Source organism: Mytilus trossulus, chromosome 2 (genome assembly GCF_036588685.1).
Source record: "Mytilus trossulus isolate FHL-02 chromosome 2, PNRI_Mtr1.1.1.hap1, whole genome shotgun sequence".
Taxonomy (NCBI): domain Eukaryota; kingdom Metazoa; phylum Mollusca; class Bivalvia; order Mytilida; family Mytilidae; genus Mytilus; species Mytilus trossulus.
Genome location: NC_086374.1, coordinates 27600356 through 27616091, shown reverse-complemented (window position 1 = coordinate 27616091; position 15736 = coordinate 27600356). Strand labels below are relative to the sequence as shown.

At 31.5% G+C, this 15736-nt stretch overlaps 1 protein-coding gene and 1 long non-coding RNA gene across 2 annotated transcripts; one reads left to right on the top strand and one right to left on the bottom strand.

Annotated features, from left to right (window-relative positions):
* Positions 1–276: 276 nt before the first annotated feature.
* On the top strand, positions 277–14499 carry LOC134706895 (gem-associated protein 2-like). Its single transcript, XM_063566248.1, has 8 exons — positions 277–485; positions 1910–1997; positions 3095–3187; positions 4097–4156; positions 10630–10788; positions 12122–12190; positions 13148–13258; positions 14243–14499. The coding sequence occupies exons 1-8, from the start codon at positions 355–357 to the stop codon at positions 14339–14341; spliced, it is 810 nt and encodes a 269-aa protein (XP_063422318.1). The 5' UTR covers positions 277–354; the 3' UTR covers positions 14342–14499.
* On the bottom strand, positions 8364–10371 carry LOC134706896 (uncharacterized). Its single transcript, XR_010105669.1, has 3 exons — positions 10184–10371; positions 9178–9258; positions 8364–8830 (listed from the first exon to the last, which is right to left on the bottom strand). It is a non-coding gene; the product is annotated as an uncharacterized LOC134706896 (long non-coding RNA).
* Positions 14500–15736: the final 1237 nt, after the last annotated feature.

The following is a 15736-nucleotide window of genomic DNA, read 5'->3' as shown; positions in this document are numbered from 1 at the left end:
GCCAATATGATAGTCCGTTAGGGAACACTAGGGAGCTATTATTTGATTTTTAGGGGGGGGGGTGTCTAGGATGAAAAATATGCTCCTGTTTTTTTTCCAAATTTCATCCAAGTCCTCCCATAAAAATAAAATCATATGCCGATTTAAAAAGTATTTTATTACTTTCCAAAAATTTTATTTTCCGGAAAAAGCACATGTGGTGACCAATATTGTTTTAAAAAATAATAAATAAATTTGATCTGTATCATTAATGCGTTTATTAATACGAAATCTTATAGGTCAAATCAATGTTATTGTTTAACATCGAGAGAAAAAAATTGCCAAACGTTCGAAATCAAAAAGACAATACCGATAATGAATGGAAGTGATGAATCTGACGGGGACAGGTTACAAGGAGCGGCCCTTATTGTCGACGATGGCGGGTTGGATGATTTCGATTTGGATATCCCACCCACTACTGGAAATGAATACCTACGCCGAGTTCGGTTTGTGAATTGACTGTGACATAATTTTTAATAAGTCTATGATCATGTGGACCTTTTTGCATATCTTAATATAGCTGCGGAACCGTATCTCTAAGGTCCTTATGTTATTTTTTTACTATTTGCGGACCATAGAGCTACAGATTCCGCAGCTACTCATAATTCACCTTGAGTACAGACAAAATATTTTGAAATCATAGCATTTCAGGATAAATAAAATTCATTTACATATATATAATACGTCTGAGCCAGTGACAACTCTACAACAGATTTATCCATCGGATCACCAGCAGTGATGGTGATACATGGCTGTGTACATTATGCCTATACAACTCTACTAAACATCAACCCAACAATGTTACATCTGTAAATTTGCTTTAGGCTTAGCAAATATTTTGTTCTTCCATTGCCAGGATTTGAACCCATGCTACTGAAATACCGTGACGCCAAATCACCTGCACTGTAGCTGTCCCGCTAGACCACACAACCACCTAGGCTTCAAAATGAAGCTTTTGGTGGTCCGGTGTTACCTTTCCAAGTCAGTTTTAATCTAGCGTCGTACTTCAGTACATGATATATAAGGCATGAAGATCTTATTCTTACAGAACAGCTAAATTATCTATAGTAAAGGATCCTACAAACTAATGTAAGATACAGACACAGAAAATAATTATATTTATAATAAAGTCAGAGCCAGTGACAACTCTACAACAGATTTATCCATCGGATCACCAGCAGTGATGGTGATACATGGCTGTGTACATTATGTATATACAACTCGTCTAAACATCAACCCAACAATGTTAGATCTGTAAATTTGCTTTCACAAATATTTTGTTCTTCCCTCAAATACATATACATACTTGCCAGATGTTATAATAGTTTGGACTAGACTTAAAGATAATAACTTAAAAAAAATGCAGGACGAAATTTTCGCATCCTATTTTCTAGCCCTCTCACAAAAATCAAATGGTAGCTCTCTAAACACTTGTATTCACTTGACATGGTAGACTCAGTGACACAATTCAAAATAACCTTAAAAAAAACCCACGAAAATGTTGATTAGGATCTTGGTGGATATTTAAATACATGGTTTTGGCATGCATGCAGTCCTTAAGAAAAATTGTATTTCGTTTAACATTTTAATTTGTGGTTTCACTGTTCCCACGATATCCATGAAAATTAGTATCCAACTAATAAAAATGAATCCACAGTATACATTTATGGTGACCTTAGAGTTTATAAATGTATTAACATTAACCATTCAATACAAAATTTTACATCATCTTTTATTTGGTTTGTTAGTGGTTGAGTGAAAGTCATGTTTACACAGTAATAAACTTCCAATTATTAATCTTTCATTTTAAATGAAGATTTGGCTTCAGACAGATGTACTATTATTAATACAGCTTTCATTTTATATTTAGGAGAGAAGCCAATGATTGTCCAAAAGTTGTAGTAGCTGATATAGATACTAGTATTTTTACAAAGAAACAGACGGTCAATGTCAGACATGTAAGTAGGTGTTCAATACTGGCTAATACACTTTTATTTGATCAAGGTTGTAAAAAGATATGTGGAAATAGCCTAGCAATTTTTTTCTTAAATGGAACATAAATTTTAAAGCTGTTATAAACACTTAAAAAGTTGTGTTTCTTGTATATTTATGGCCTAGCTACCTTTTCTTTTATATTGTTGAAAGATTGGCATTTTTTGCATGTTGTTATAAGATAATAATTTATTTTAAGATTTAATAATATCATAATATTGAAAATTTTCTCTATAGATCTTTAAAGAAATATTAAACAGCATTTAATTTGGATGTTGAAAAAAGGTGGTACTTTGATATTTATTCTACCAGCTATAGTTTGAATTTCTTTTTAACTTGAAGTATATAAGCATCAGGAGATGTGGTATGATTGCCAATGAGATAACTATCCACCAAAGTTCAAATGAAGTAGATGTGAACAAGTATATACATGTAGCCTTCAACAATGAGTAAAACCTATACTGTCTATGTAGATACTAGATTTTTATGTAATAAATATGTATAGATGCATGAATGCGTAATAATTTATGTGAAAGAAGCTTTTGCCATTCTCAATTTTATTTGATATCTTATACAAAATGTACATGTAAAAGTGAAAATTTCTTCAAGGCCAAACTAAATATTTACATACTACATTTTTGTACAATGAGTATTCTATTAATGAAAAATACTTTTCAGGAACTATAATTATGATAAAAGAAAATTTTCTGATTTAACAGTGGTTGTAATTATTTTCTATTTCTTAAATCAAATATTTTCTCAGATTGAAAAAAAACAAAAACTGGAAAAATTATGTCAAGCTTGATAAAATATTGTAGTAATTTTTTAACAATGAAATCAAAAACTTTACGATTCTGTTTGTCCATAATAATAAAATGCCTGTTTCACAAACAATTTACAGAACATATATATTTACAGAACATATATATTTTATATAGAACATATATATTTACAGAACATATGTAACCTACTAACAGATTATGTTGGAAAATGTTAATACTAGTAAGAGAGTTTTATGTCTGCTGTATTTTCAAGCATTTATGAATTAAAAATTGTATTTCAGGATACAAGAGGCTGTCACCCTGCTCCTAAAGGTTTTGCACCAGACTTAGAGTGGCAAAGAACACAAATAGCTGATTTTGCAGAGTTCAGACAAGTATTTGTTTATAATTTATCCATTTAAATAATAGTTAAATATATAGTTAAAGTATTAAGTAATTTATTATATAACATTTTGTAAAATTATCAAATCAATGATGTGGCAAACCATTGAGGGTAATGAGTGCCATCCCATCGTAAATCTACTATGTAATATGCAAGTATTTTTTAAAACTTTTTCCATAAAGAAACTAAAATACCATGAAAGTAGTTATAAAATATTTTGATACATATCAAGAAAGAGCACTGCAATTGAAATAATTAGATATCACAACTTTTCACAAGTTTTATGTTTCGTTTATAAATGTAGAATTATTTGGATTTCATTTTTCTAACACTTGAAATCAGGGGACTCACCCCTTTGCCTCTTTAAATGTGTGCATTATTATCAATGTATCAATTTCAAATGTATAATCTTTCTTAGAGTCTTTCTACATGAACACTTTTAAAAACCCTTATAGATTTTACTAAAAGATAATAAAAATAAATTGAAAGAATGTCAATGTTATTCCGAACTGGCCAAAAGCAGTTTTTTTTTCATGTTTATAAAGCACAAAGAACAGAAATGAACTTCAGAAAGCATTTTAGTTTACATAGAATGTTTACTAATAATTGGTCTTTATGACTTAAAACAAATTACTTAATTTATTAAAGTTTGTAATTGCCCATTCATTTAATTATTTTACTATTATTTTAACAAAAGCAGCATGGTCATGGTCCTATGTAAAGTGACTGTATTTCAACCAGTAGAAATTTCAAATAAAGTTATTATAATATCTGATCATATGATATTTATATTTTTCATAAAAAGATGATTATGTTGTTCAGTTTGACAAAAGTTGACAGTTCTACTTCTACCTTGAAAAAAGTAATTGTTATTATACATTAACATATTTTTCTTCTTCAGAGTTATGCTAGGCAGAAAGCATTACGAAAAAAGAATAAATCTTTGAAAATTGAAAATGTGGTAAGTAGTACATTTTTATGAACATTTTGTGGAGACTGCCTTATGGAATATCAGATCAGATCATTTAGTTTTAACATCCAGTCATTCAATAATCTTTCTTTTCTTTTCTCTCCATGTACTAGCGTTCCATTTGATATTATGTACCAATATAAATTTATTTTACATTCTTTTTTTTTTTACCACTTATTGCCTAATTCTAAACAAAGCTATTTACAAAAAACAAATATGACAGACTTGATTCAAGAACAACCACTGAAAAACAGGCTCCTGACTTGAGGACAGGCACATATAGAATATGACCTGGTTAAATATGTTTGAAGGGGCTATCATCTTACCTGGGACAGTGTTGTAACAGTACTAGTGCAACATAAAAATCAGTTGAAAATTGCTTAATATCAGCTGAGACTACTATAACACAGAGATTGGTCACTCTCGATTTCCCTATTAAACCGGCTACACTCAAAAAAGCTAGCTGCGTTAATTTAACGTAGTTTCGTATTTTACCGTTAGCAGACGACATGTAATTGTTCAATTAAAATGGAATACTAGTAATACAAAGCAAAATATTATTTTCAATGCTGTCATTATTATGCCTATTATTATATGAATATTATTATGATTATCCTACTTTAGTGATTATTATATTATAATAGTTTATAATAATAAACGTATTTTAATAGTTTTTCATAATAAACATGTTTTAAAAGTTTTTTAAAATAAGCTATGCGACTATGATTGAGAATGGATTGTTAATTCTCATAAATCCGACAAACGAAGTTGTTGAAACATCCCGTTTATTGTATCCAATCAAGGAATCATATAAACAATCCCCCGATCAAATATACAAATGTTTTACCTGTTTTACCTACCTGTAAAAACAGGTGTATTTGTGAATTGGCTGGGATATAGTTTTGATACACGTATACACATGCTAACTAAAAATGGAATTAAGATATATAAATCTCATTATCGATACTATTTAATATTTTTTTTAAATTTTCATGAATGATTGGGAAAAAAAATGGAAAAAGGCTTCTGTTTTTGTTCAAATAAAGGTTAATTACGGCTGAAAATTACGGCCACTGCGGCCAAAAAGTATAAAAGGAAGGTTAGGATGGTTATTCATTAGAGAATAATGGATGCAAAAAAAACAAGATTATAGAATAGGAATAGTTGAAAAGTAATAGATTGAAATTTAGAACCGAAAAAAATATGCCCCAAAAACGATTTATTACCAAATAATCGTTTTTATTTGCAAGCAATATTCTTTACCCTTTAAATCAGTCTAGTATGCTTTGTAAAAAAATGGGTTTTTACCCCAATCAAATTATTTTCCAAATATGAATTTAATGAGAATGTATTTCCTTAATTAAAAGGGTCAATCATTTCAATCAATTTTGATCAGGTTTTTACAAACAATGTAATTAGCGGCAATCATTTAAGAAGAAAATGTCGTTAAAAGTAATTGAGTAATTCCTTGGAACAAAGCGGCTGAAGGAGTTAAAACTTCAGAGGGTGCATTAAACAAACATAAGCCCTACAAATAATATATATATGTTCTAAAAAAATCGTCACCCTTTTCACTTCACAATGTCCTCTAAAAGTGACTTCTTATCTTGGGATGACAGTGATTTCAATCTTGATCTTTTACTTGGGGATTTTACCGCATCAGATATTGAATCTGAAGATGACTACGTCCCGCCTGCAAAAACCGCAAAACCCCAAAAAGAAGCAACAACTGCTAGTGCAAATAACTCTGAACGTCAAGCTTTATATCAGTGCTCCGATTGTGACAAAACCTATTCTTCAGTTTCTGGATTCCGTGGCCACTTAAGAACAAAGCACAGCCTAAGCAGCATTAAAGGTATGTATTCTAAACATTTTTTTCATACCCTTCTCAACGTATTTAGCCTAAGAAAGTTAAGTGCAGAGTATACTATGAAATATAAATATTCTAAACTGTTTTCCTCAAATTTTGTGTTCAATACCACATCTCCAACGAATTGTGTTAAAACAACCTATTGTCTCAAACCAACGAAGCTTTGTGATATGATATGAAAATAAGAAAATGGATATGCCTCATTGTAGTTTAATTATAGGTTACCGTCTCAGTTTCAATGCGGAGCTATGGCTCACATCGAAAATTAAAAATTACCATGGTAAAAAAAATCCATCGGGAAAATCGTCCTGACTTGTATATACATAACGAAAAATTAAAATACTCCTGAACTAGAATTAAATTAAGATAGAAAATAATTATTTTTATAGTTGAGTACTGCCCAATAATCAATAGCTGACTGTCAGTGGCAAATATTTCTAGCACTTTTTTTGTATATTTCAAAAGTGTATACCTTATTCATATATTGTGTAGGTTAAAATGTTATCTTGTCCCATATTGTTTGCGTTTTGATTTGTGTTTAATGCAACAGTGCAATACCTAAAGAGAGTTTTTCCCGACCTTTTCACATATTTTTAAGGGGTCTCATTGGGGATTCCATTCCCGGATCCCGCTTACTGTTTTTTTTTTCAGATGCCCGTATCCCGCTTACTGTTTTTTTTCAGATGCCGGTATCCCGCTTACACTATGTACGTAAGCAATTCTTATTTTTTGTCATTTCCCGGGTCCCGCAAGACCTCATTTCCCGTTTTCACGACTCAATAATTTGACTTTCACGTTTCTCGCTTACGAAAAATCGGCAATCCCGCGTCACGCTTAGACCCCAATTAGACCAACTTTAAAGGTTCCTATATACAAGTTGATAGGACGTTCCGTTGGAATAGGTAACCTTTTCACGCTATGCCTTAAAACTTTGCCTGTACTCAGAGTACATTTTGAGGTGAAAATATGGCCATTTTAGCCATAGGGTCCACACGAACCTTTTTTTTGGATGGAGAGTTGTCTCATTGGCATTCACACCACATCTTCCTATATCTACATATATATGTTTAAGTCTAGAGAATTATTTCTTTTCTCCATTTGACAGGTCCTTATTTATTCGTTTGTGTACCAAAATGAACTTATATTATTTAAAAAAAAGAACAGCTCCAGGTTTCTGGACGAATAAGAGATATTCCAAATGCAGAAAATTTGACTATGATGAAATAAAACAAATAATCACTTTTAAAAAAAACAAAAGCATCTAAATATGCTTTGATCATTGTTGAAGGCCGTAGGGTGACCTAAATGTTAATTTCTGTGTCGTTAGGTCTCTTGTGAAGAGTTGTCTCATTGGGAATTACACCACATTTTCTGACAAATATTCAATAACTGACCGTCAGTGGCAAATATTTCTGGCATTTCAGTGAGCGAAAATTAGCTACACCATGTGGATTAGGTTGCGGTTTTACACAAATTTTGTAACATACCATTCTAAATATACTCATAGTTGAAAAGTGCATTGTCTCATGAAACTTACTTTCCATTTACATGTGTATTTTAATCTAAGAGAATTATTCTTTTTTTCATTTGGCCGGTCTTTACTTTTCTTTTGTGACTTGTAGTTTTTGTGTACCAAATGTAGTAATTTCCTTAAAAAAAATGCAGCTCCAGGTTTCCTGACGAATCAGAAGAGATTCCATAAAACAATTAATTACTGTGCAAACTGAAACATCTAAATATTGAACCATACCAACTATACTTTGCTCAATGTTGAAGGCCGTAAGGGGGCCTATAGTTGTTAATGTCTGTGTCATTTGGTCTCATGTGACGAGTTGACTCATTGGCAAATACACCACATCTAATGTTTTATATGATGTTAATTCTAAGATACTAATTTCTGGGTAAACAGCAAAACTATGGGCCTTCTTATAGAAACCGCATAGACAAGAAACATTTGTGTTTCATTACAAAATCCTTCTGGTTATGAAATTAACAGTATTAAATACAGATTATTGTTTTAAGTATAGTATGTAATTATATCGCTCATGGTGCTCCAGCCATTGCCACTTTTGTAAGCAAAACCATTGAATACAGTTGTATAAAAAACGGCCAAAACAAAAAAACTTTTACTACAGAACATTGAAAATGAGGTCAATGAGGTCAAGGTTAGATCACACCTGCCCCTAGTTTATGAAACTTATAAGGACCAGTCAGACTGAGAATCAGAACTTGTACATGTATTAATGTATACAATATATCTAAAATATCACTACACATTATTCCATCCTTTTTCAATAACTAAACCAAAATGAGAGAGAACAAAAACAATTCCAGGTATAAATAATATTTTTATTATCAAACATTTATTCATAATGTTCAATGATAACTGAGAGTTTTATGATAATTTCCCTGCAACTGATCTGGGTTATGCAAATTTCGGTATCTGTACAGCTAAGGATATATACATGTATCAGCGATGATAACTTGTAATAAATTATATACAGTGAAAGGGAGATGGCAAGATTCTTAATCTTTATTGTGTGTCTCATTCACTGCAAATATCTCAATTTCTTGTGCAATCAGTTGCTCTGCGCCTTTCACTAGTGCTAGAAAAAGAAACAGCATGACAATCAAATTTAAGCGTTCATATTTTTTTATTCTCTTTCCATCTTCAGTGTGGATTGAAACTGGAACAGATGTCTCCTCCATACTGGTACCAACAGCTGTGCATTGTCGAGGATTACTCTCTTTTTAACTCCATTTGTTAATTTCTACATCTTTTCCTCTTTGGCATTCTAAATTAAAAAAAAAAAGATAGAGTTGAATAGACTATTTGTCTTACTTGTAAACTTTACTTCCTACATGTATGCCATCTGAGACTACTATAACACATTTGTCAGAAAACACCACAGACAGCAGCTGCAGGCATTAAATTTTGGAACCACAAGTGCTTCAGACATAACCACCTTAGAGATGGGGTTCACCTAAATGACAAAGGGAATGAAGCATTTTTCTTCAGCATTAGACATGCAATGAACTCAGTGACCTATGTATAAAGTAATGGATATTACATTAAACCTTATTCATTGGTATTCAAAGTCAGCAAATATTTAAATGTTATCATGTTGAAAAATAAACTTACCAATTTTATGCTTTGGTTCTTTTTTCTGATGGCTGTTCTTTTTCGGTCGTCCCATACGGGATTTCTTTCGGAGAGGCATTTCTACAATAAATAAAATTATAATCAGTAACATTGAAAACTTACTTTTGCTTCTAGACTATAAACATGATAAATGAATACTCAGAATTTAGGGTCTGCAACTTTACTTAAACAAACTAATAGCCATGGTAAATTGATGGATTTGTTTAAAATGTGGACAAACTAACCTTTTTCAAATTTTTCATTTGGGAGTCTTCATCATGATATGGGACCCCCCCCCCCCCCCCCACACACACACACACAAAAAGGGGTAAATAGCAGTATGCTGGTATATCAAATTATGACAAAGTAAACATTAGTAGAAAGAAGAAATACAAGGGAATGTTTTAATGCCATTTGGGAAAACAAATTATTCAACTGAATTATACCCTAGCACAACAAAAATTGACTCAAAATTTACATCGGCCATTTTGAAAACCTTCATGTGGTAAATCTCCCCACAAAAAAGGATCAATAGCTTTTTGCTGGTATATCAAATTATGACAGGGTAAACATTAGTAGAAAGAAGAAATATAAGGGAATGTTTTTATGCCATTTGGGAAAACAAATTATTCAACTGAATTATATCCTAGCACAACAGAAATTGACTCAAAATTTACATCGGCCATTTTGAAAACCTTCATGTGGTAAATCTCCCCACAAAAAGGGATCAATAGCTTTTTGCTGGTATATCAAATTATGACAAAGTATACATCAGTGTAAAGAAAAAATATGAAAGAAAGTTTTAATACTATCTAGAAAACCAACTGTTTCTCTGAATTTAAGCTATTTACAAAATAACTCGAGTCGGTCTAACGAACTGAAAAGTCAAACGCGGTAAATTTTCAAGGTTTCATTTGTAAATTTACGCTTATAAATTCACTAAACAAGGCTAATGTGAACATAATCAAACAATAATTAACATTTTTAATCTTAATATTATACTTACTGATATAAAAAACGCCTTAATAAGCCACATATGTTATTATTTTGCACCACGCTTGTAAACAATGGCTGATCGTCCTTCTTGTCTAATCAGTCAGAATGCGCGCGCATCCGTGGACATCGTGAAAATACGATTTGACTGGCCAGTACAGAGAGTGACCAATCTCTGTGTTATAGTAGTCTCAGATATCAGATAAGAACAAACCAGAAAAAAAAATCTAATAAAACACAGACCTTAGGATGCAGGAAAATTAAACAATCCTCAACAAAAATCTAAAATGAGTCGCACTTACCGACAGCAATTTCAAAGCCAATAACAACTAGGTATATAAAAAAATCATGTATCTAAGACTAAATTATCTATCAGTTCACCAAAAGTTTACTAAAACAGGTTTATTTATATAGAAAAACAGACTATTGCATATTTAATTTTGATATTTTTTTTTACAGCCATTAGCAAATGATGTTGAAGGTTGGTGTCGTCTTTGTTTTGGACGTTTACAACCACCAGGATCTGTTCCACATGAGATCAAAGAAAATGAAAGTGAGAATGGCACAGATAGACAAGGCACTTTACCTTTACTCAGTATAATGATGGCCATGGACCAGGTAAATATAATTGTTAGATAGTTGTATAGATGAAAAAGGGGTCATAACTCAGTATGATGGCCATGCAATGCTTAAAAATTTAACCATTGTCATATGATGGTAATGAATCAAAATTTAATATTTGTTTATCAACTAATTTATAATGATATACACTTTTGATTTTGGTGTTTGAACTTTGTACAGAAATGAAAGTTAAAAAATTTGTATGACACTACATAAATGTTTATACAATAGTTTAGTCTACCATACCTTGAGAATTGAAATGTAGGTTATTGCCATGTGTATATATATATAAAGTCTCTGAATGATTGTATAGTAAAACTATAACACAAATTCCCATACGTTTTGGCCATTACACAAAGGGTGATACACTATATCAACGGATGCTATTAACTTTTCAAAAATACGAATAAAGAAAACAGAAGATCCAGTAGCCAACCATTTCATTTAGCACAGTCATTCAATGAAAAATTTAAAAGTTACTGCCATAGAAAGAGTATTTGGAACAAAAATTTACAGAAAAACTAAAGAAGCCTTTTGGATAAAGTTACCGCCATAGAAAGAGTATTTGGAACAGAAATTTACAGAAAAACTAAAGAAGCCTTTTGGATAAAGTTACCGCCATAGAAAGAGTATTTGGAACAGAAATTTACAGAAAAACTAAAGAAGCCTTTTGGATAAAGAAATTAAAAACTTTAGAACCTGAAGGACTCAACACAATGTATGAACGATAATAAAAATATTTATATTAAAAAAGGGAAAAACAGGGCAAATGAACGTCATAGAAGTTATTATAAAGTAATGTATCTAAGCATAATTGTTGTTTCAATGTTGTAATTTATTCCAATGAAGAAGGCTGTAATGGCCGAAATGTATGGGAATTTGTGTTATAGTTTTAATTATACATTGTATATAGGGGTTACTCTTTTAAGCTGCCTGCCTTTTACTGAGTATCAATTTGAGATTCAGTATTGTCAATCCATGACCTCACTGAGCAATGGACAAAAAACTCTTGGTCGGTTATTAGATTTTCTTGACAATTACCTACTTGTTCAATTTGTGGTTATCCTGAAACTTTATCCAATTTTACATATGTATTTCTTCATGAAAATAAAGTTGAGGGCAATAGAACAGAACATTCAAAGCATGAGATATCTATAGTTATATACAAAATATTGTTAATCTGGTTCTGCTACTTTTTTACAACGCTGCAGATGCTTGGATAGTATTAGGTATTTATCTCACTTTTAACTACATGACAAAACCAGTAAGTTCATACATGTATAGCAGATTTTCTAGTGGTATTTGTAATGTTTTTGTTTTTCTTTTCTAGCCTGCTGTTATTAAAGTATTAGAATATCACATTAACTGGTTTGAGGCTACAGGATTTTCAGACAAACAGGTAATTGATATTCATTTTATGAAGATAACATGAAGACATCTATTTAAAAAAAAACAGTTTTCCTTACCCAGAGGATTGACTGGGTTTAAGAATTAAAATCACCAGAGCTTCTCCACTCCTGCAGTAAAACAGATGCTTAGGGGTTGAGATTGACATATTTGATGTATGATAACATAGCAATGTCTAGTGCAGATGGGAAATTAAATCTGATTACATGTTTAGGGAAAGTGACAGTCTCATTGCAAGTTAAAGACACATGCACATATTTTTTGTCAGGTCCATTTGGTCATTTCAAAAGCCAAGATTTGCCCATGTCCAACTTTAATATCTTATATTTTTTTAGTCAATCCTTTTTGCAGAAACTATGCATTGAATTTTTTGTTAATTGGGTTTTGCCTGATATGCAAGATAATTATGCTACTGGACTATAAATTAAATGAATGCAAGAACCTTTATCTTTTTCTACAATATGTTCTTCTGCCCTACACACACCCTAAAAAATAAAAATAATAATGTTGACCTCTGATTGTTTTTTTTAGTATCATTTGGTTGTTCAGTCTCTTTTTATTCATATATGAGTTGCTCCCGACTTTAACCTGAAGATCAATCTGCTGATATCTCTTTGGTTTGTCTTTTCCCCCCGAGCAGTCCAGTGGTTCTATCCCAGTACTTCGGCTTCCTCCACCATAATAACAGATTATGCCCGGTGTCCTAACACTCCCTGGTGCTGGATAGGGATTTTCCTTGTAAATATGTTAATGACACATCTCTATTAATTCCCAATAGGGAGTGTACACGGATTCCACTGTACCCTCACAGCTCTCAAGGGGTGCGCCATAAACAGAGGAATCTACGTACATAAATACATGCATATGAATGTGTAAGTGTTTGATTTAAAGAGCAATATAAAATAATTATTGCCATTTGAAATGCAAATAATTTTCTTTGTTATTTCAGGGAAGTTGGTTTTATTCTTTGTTGGTTTGTTTGGAGAAACCACTTTCCCCAGAAGCTTGTTCAACTCTAAGAACTTTAGCCAGATCTTGTTCCAATCTGAGAGCTTCACTTGTAAGTAGTAAATTTGCATCACCGAAACACAATACAACTTTGAATAAAATCTGGATACCAAAGAAAGTACTGATCTAAGAGTACTCTCATTTACTTAAAGCCAATAACAATGTATGTAATAAATCATGTTCTCCCAGAATGAAGTATCACACAGATCAAGTTCTCTGTTTGCCTTTTTTGTTGGATTTTGTACAAGGATTTTGCTTATGTTCCCCCTGAAGAACCCCTTGCAATTCCTTGGTTTTATTCTTTACAGTATTAATGACTTCTTGGGAGAAGTCTCATTTTGATAGCACAGTAACTATAATTTTCACAAAATTTGACGAAAATATTATTCAAACTTTTAAAATATTCATAGCCTCTAACTTCAAAAAAAAATGTTCAGAAAATTTACAAACTAATTATTATCACGATATTTTATTAACTTTTCACTGAAATCTCTGTGAAAAGATATAACATTTTGACAAATAAGGTTTTGATGGCATAGTTTTAATTGTCTCAGTTTAATATATTTACAACTTTTATATTCTTTGGGCTGTTTATATCTTGACATACTGTATTAACACCTGTCTCAGGTTTCAGACTCTTTGTTCTCATCGATATATTTGTCAAGTTTTGTTGCTGTTGGGTGCATATTTCATTGAAGTATACACCACAGCTTCTTTTATTCATACTACATATATTTCTGTAAAAAAAACACCATTAACATGTTATGGTCATAACTGAAGTTATGTGCCAATAATGGTTCTTATATTTTCAAAATGTTCTTTGACAATATTGATGGATGTAAAGATGGTGTTTAAATTGATACGACTAGGTGGTTGCCACAGTTATAGATAACAACATAAAAGAAATAGAAAATTTGATACAAAAAACAAAGTTAATATGTATTGTATGAGTATAGCTGTTTTTTCATATAAAGAAAAATAAAATCATGTAACTAGTTGTTCAGTTTTAATCATAAACATATTTGTTTATTCACAGGAAAATTCAGATGATCCAAGACTATCACCATTGAACCTATTTATATGCATTGTGGCTAGATATTTTGACCAAATTGATTTAGCTGATTCAGGAACCTGAAGAATTCTATAAATTTTGATCAGAAATTTGATAGATCCATGGTCAAGCTGTACAAGGGAAAAGAATACAGAAAGTTGATCATCATATAAACTGTGGTATTTCTTCATCAAAGGCGAATAAATAAATGATTTTTCTAATAAAGTACATAATGAACTAGATGTTAATATTTCCTCAACACCAGCATTCATAATTAATAAAACAGTAAAACACAAAATTTGAGTTTTACTGGTTAGGTTCACATCACAAAATCAAATCTTTTTGTTTAGTCCCAACAAATCATGATCACATAAGAAATAATGGTGTAATGAGAAGGAGGAAACACTCATAATACGATTGTAAGGCCTTCACCATTGTAGGAGAGACCACAAAGTGTTACCCTTGTCTGTCCATCTGTCCATACATCCATCAAGAAAATGGTTTCTGTTCTCTATTTTTTGGCATCAACCAAATTTTATGAAACTTTCTACACAAAGCTTATTACCACAAAACACAGATCAAGTTTGAATTTGGGTGGTGGCAATTATTCTCTTTTTCTTTTATGCTCCTTTATAATGTGAAATGCTTGCACTGGGATCATCGGTGTCCCATTTGCACAATCTCCAATCATTTATATCATATTTTACCACAATAGAGATGGATGATGTATATGATCAGTTTTTGCTTTTTATTTGTTGTTTTTTTTGTTTTTTTGAGAAAAAAAAAAGTTATTAATTTGGGGAAGGACAACGTTCTGCAAATTGTTTCTGTGCAATACTTTTGAACTGTTCAACCACTGCTTTTCTAGTTTTAATATGTTATTAGGATTTACGCAAATTGGAGGTTAAGTTTATTATTCAAGATTATAATTTTTCAATTCAGAAGTTACAGTCATATAATTACAAATGGAGGTACTTTCAAGAAAATAAAACACACCCCGAAATAAGGCGCACAGCTGTTTTGGGGAAAGAAGGTTTTTTTATACATAAAATGCACCTGAATATAAAGCGCACCCTGATGAAAATGTACATGCCTTCTACTTTATTCATAGAATATCAGAACCAAGAACAAGTAATCCATTACAGGTAAAAGTACGGCCTTTAACACAGAGCCTTGGCTTTCAAAAAGATGACTTACTATTGCCATCAATAGTTATGGTCTTTGATAGATTTGAATAAAAGACACAAAATGTGGCAGAGCATTACAAGCCTGAGTCAAGAGCCAGTTATTCAATGATTGTTGATGTGGTTCATAAGTGTTTCTTGTTATATAGATTAGACTGATGGTTTTCCTGTTTGAATGGTCTTACTCATGTCATTTTATATATAGCTTGCTGTTCATTGAGAGCCAAGGCTCTGTGTTAAAGACACACTTTGACCTATAATGGTTTAATTTTTACAAATTGTGACTTTGATGGAG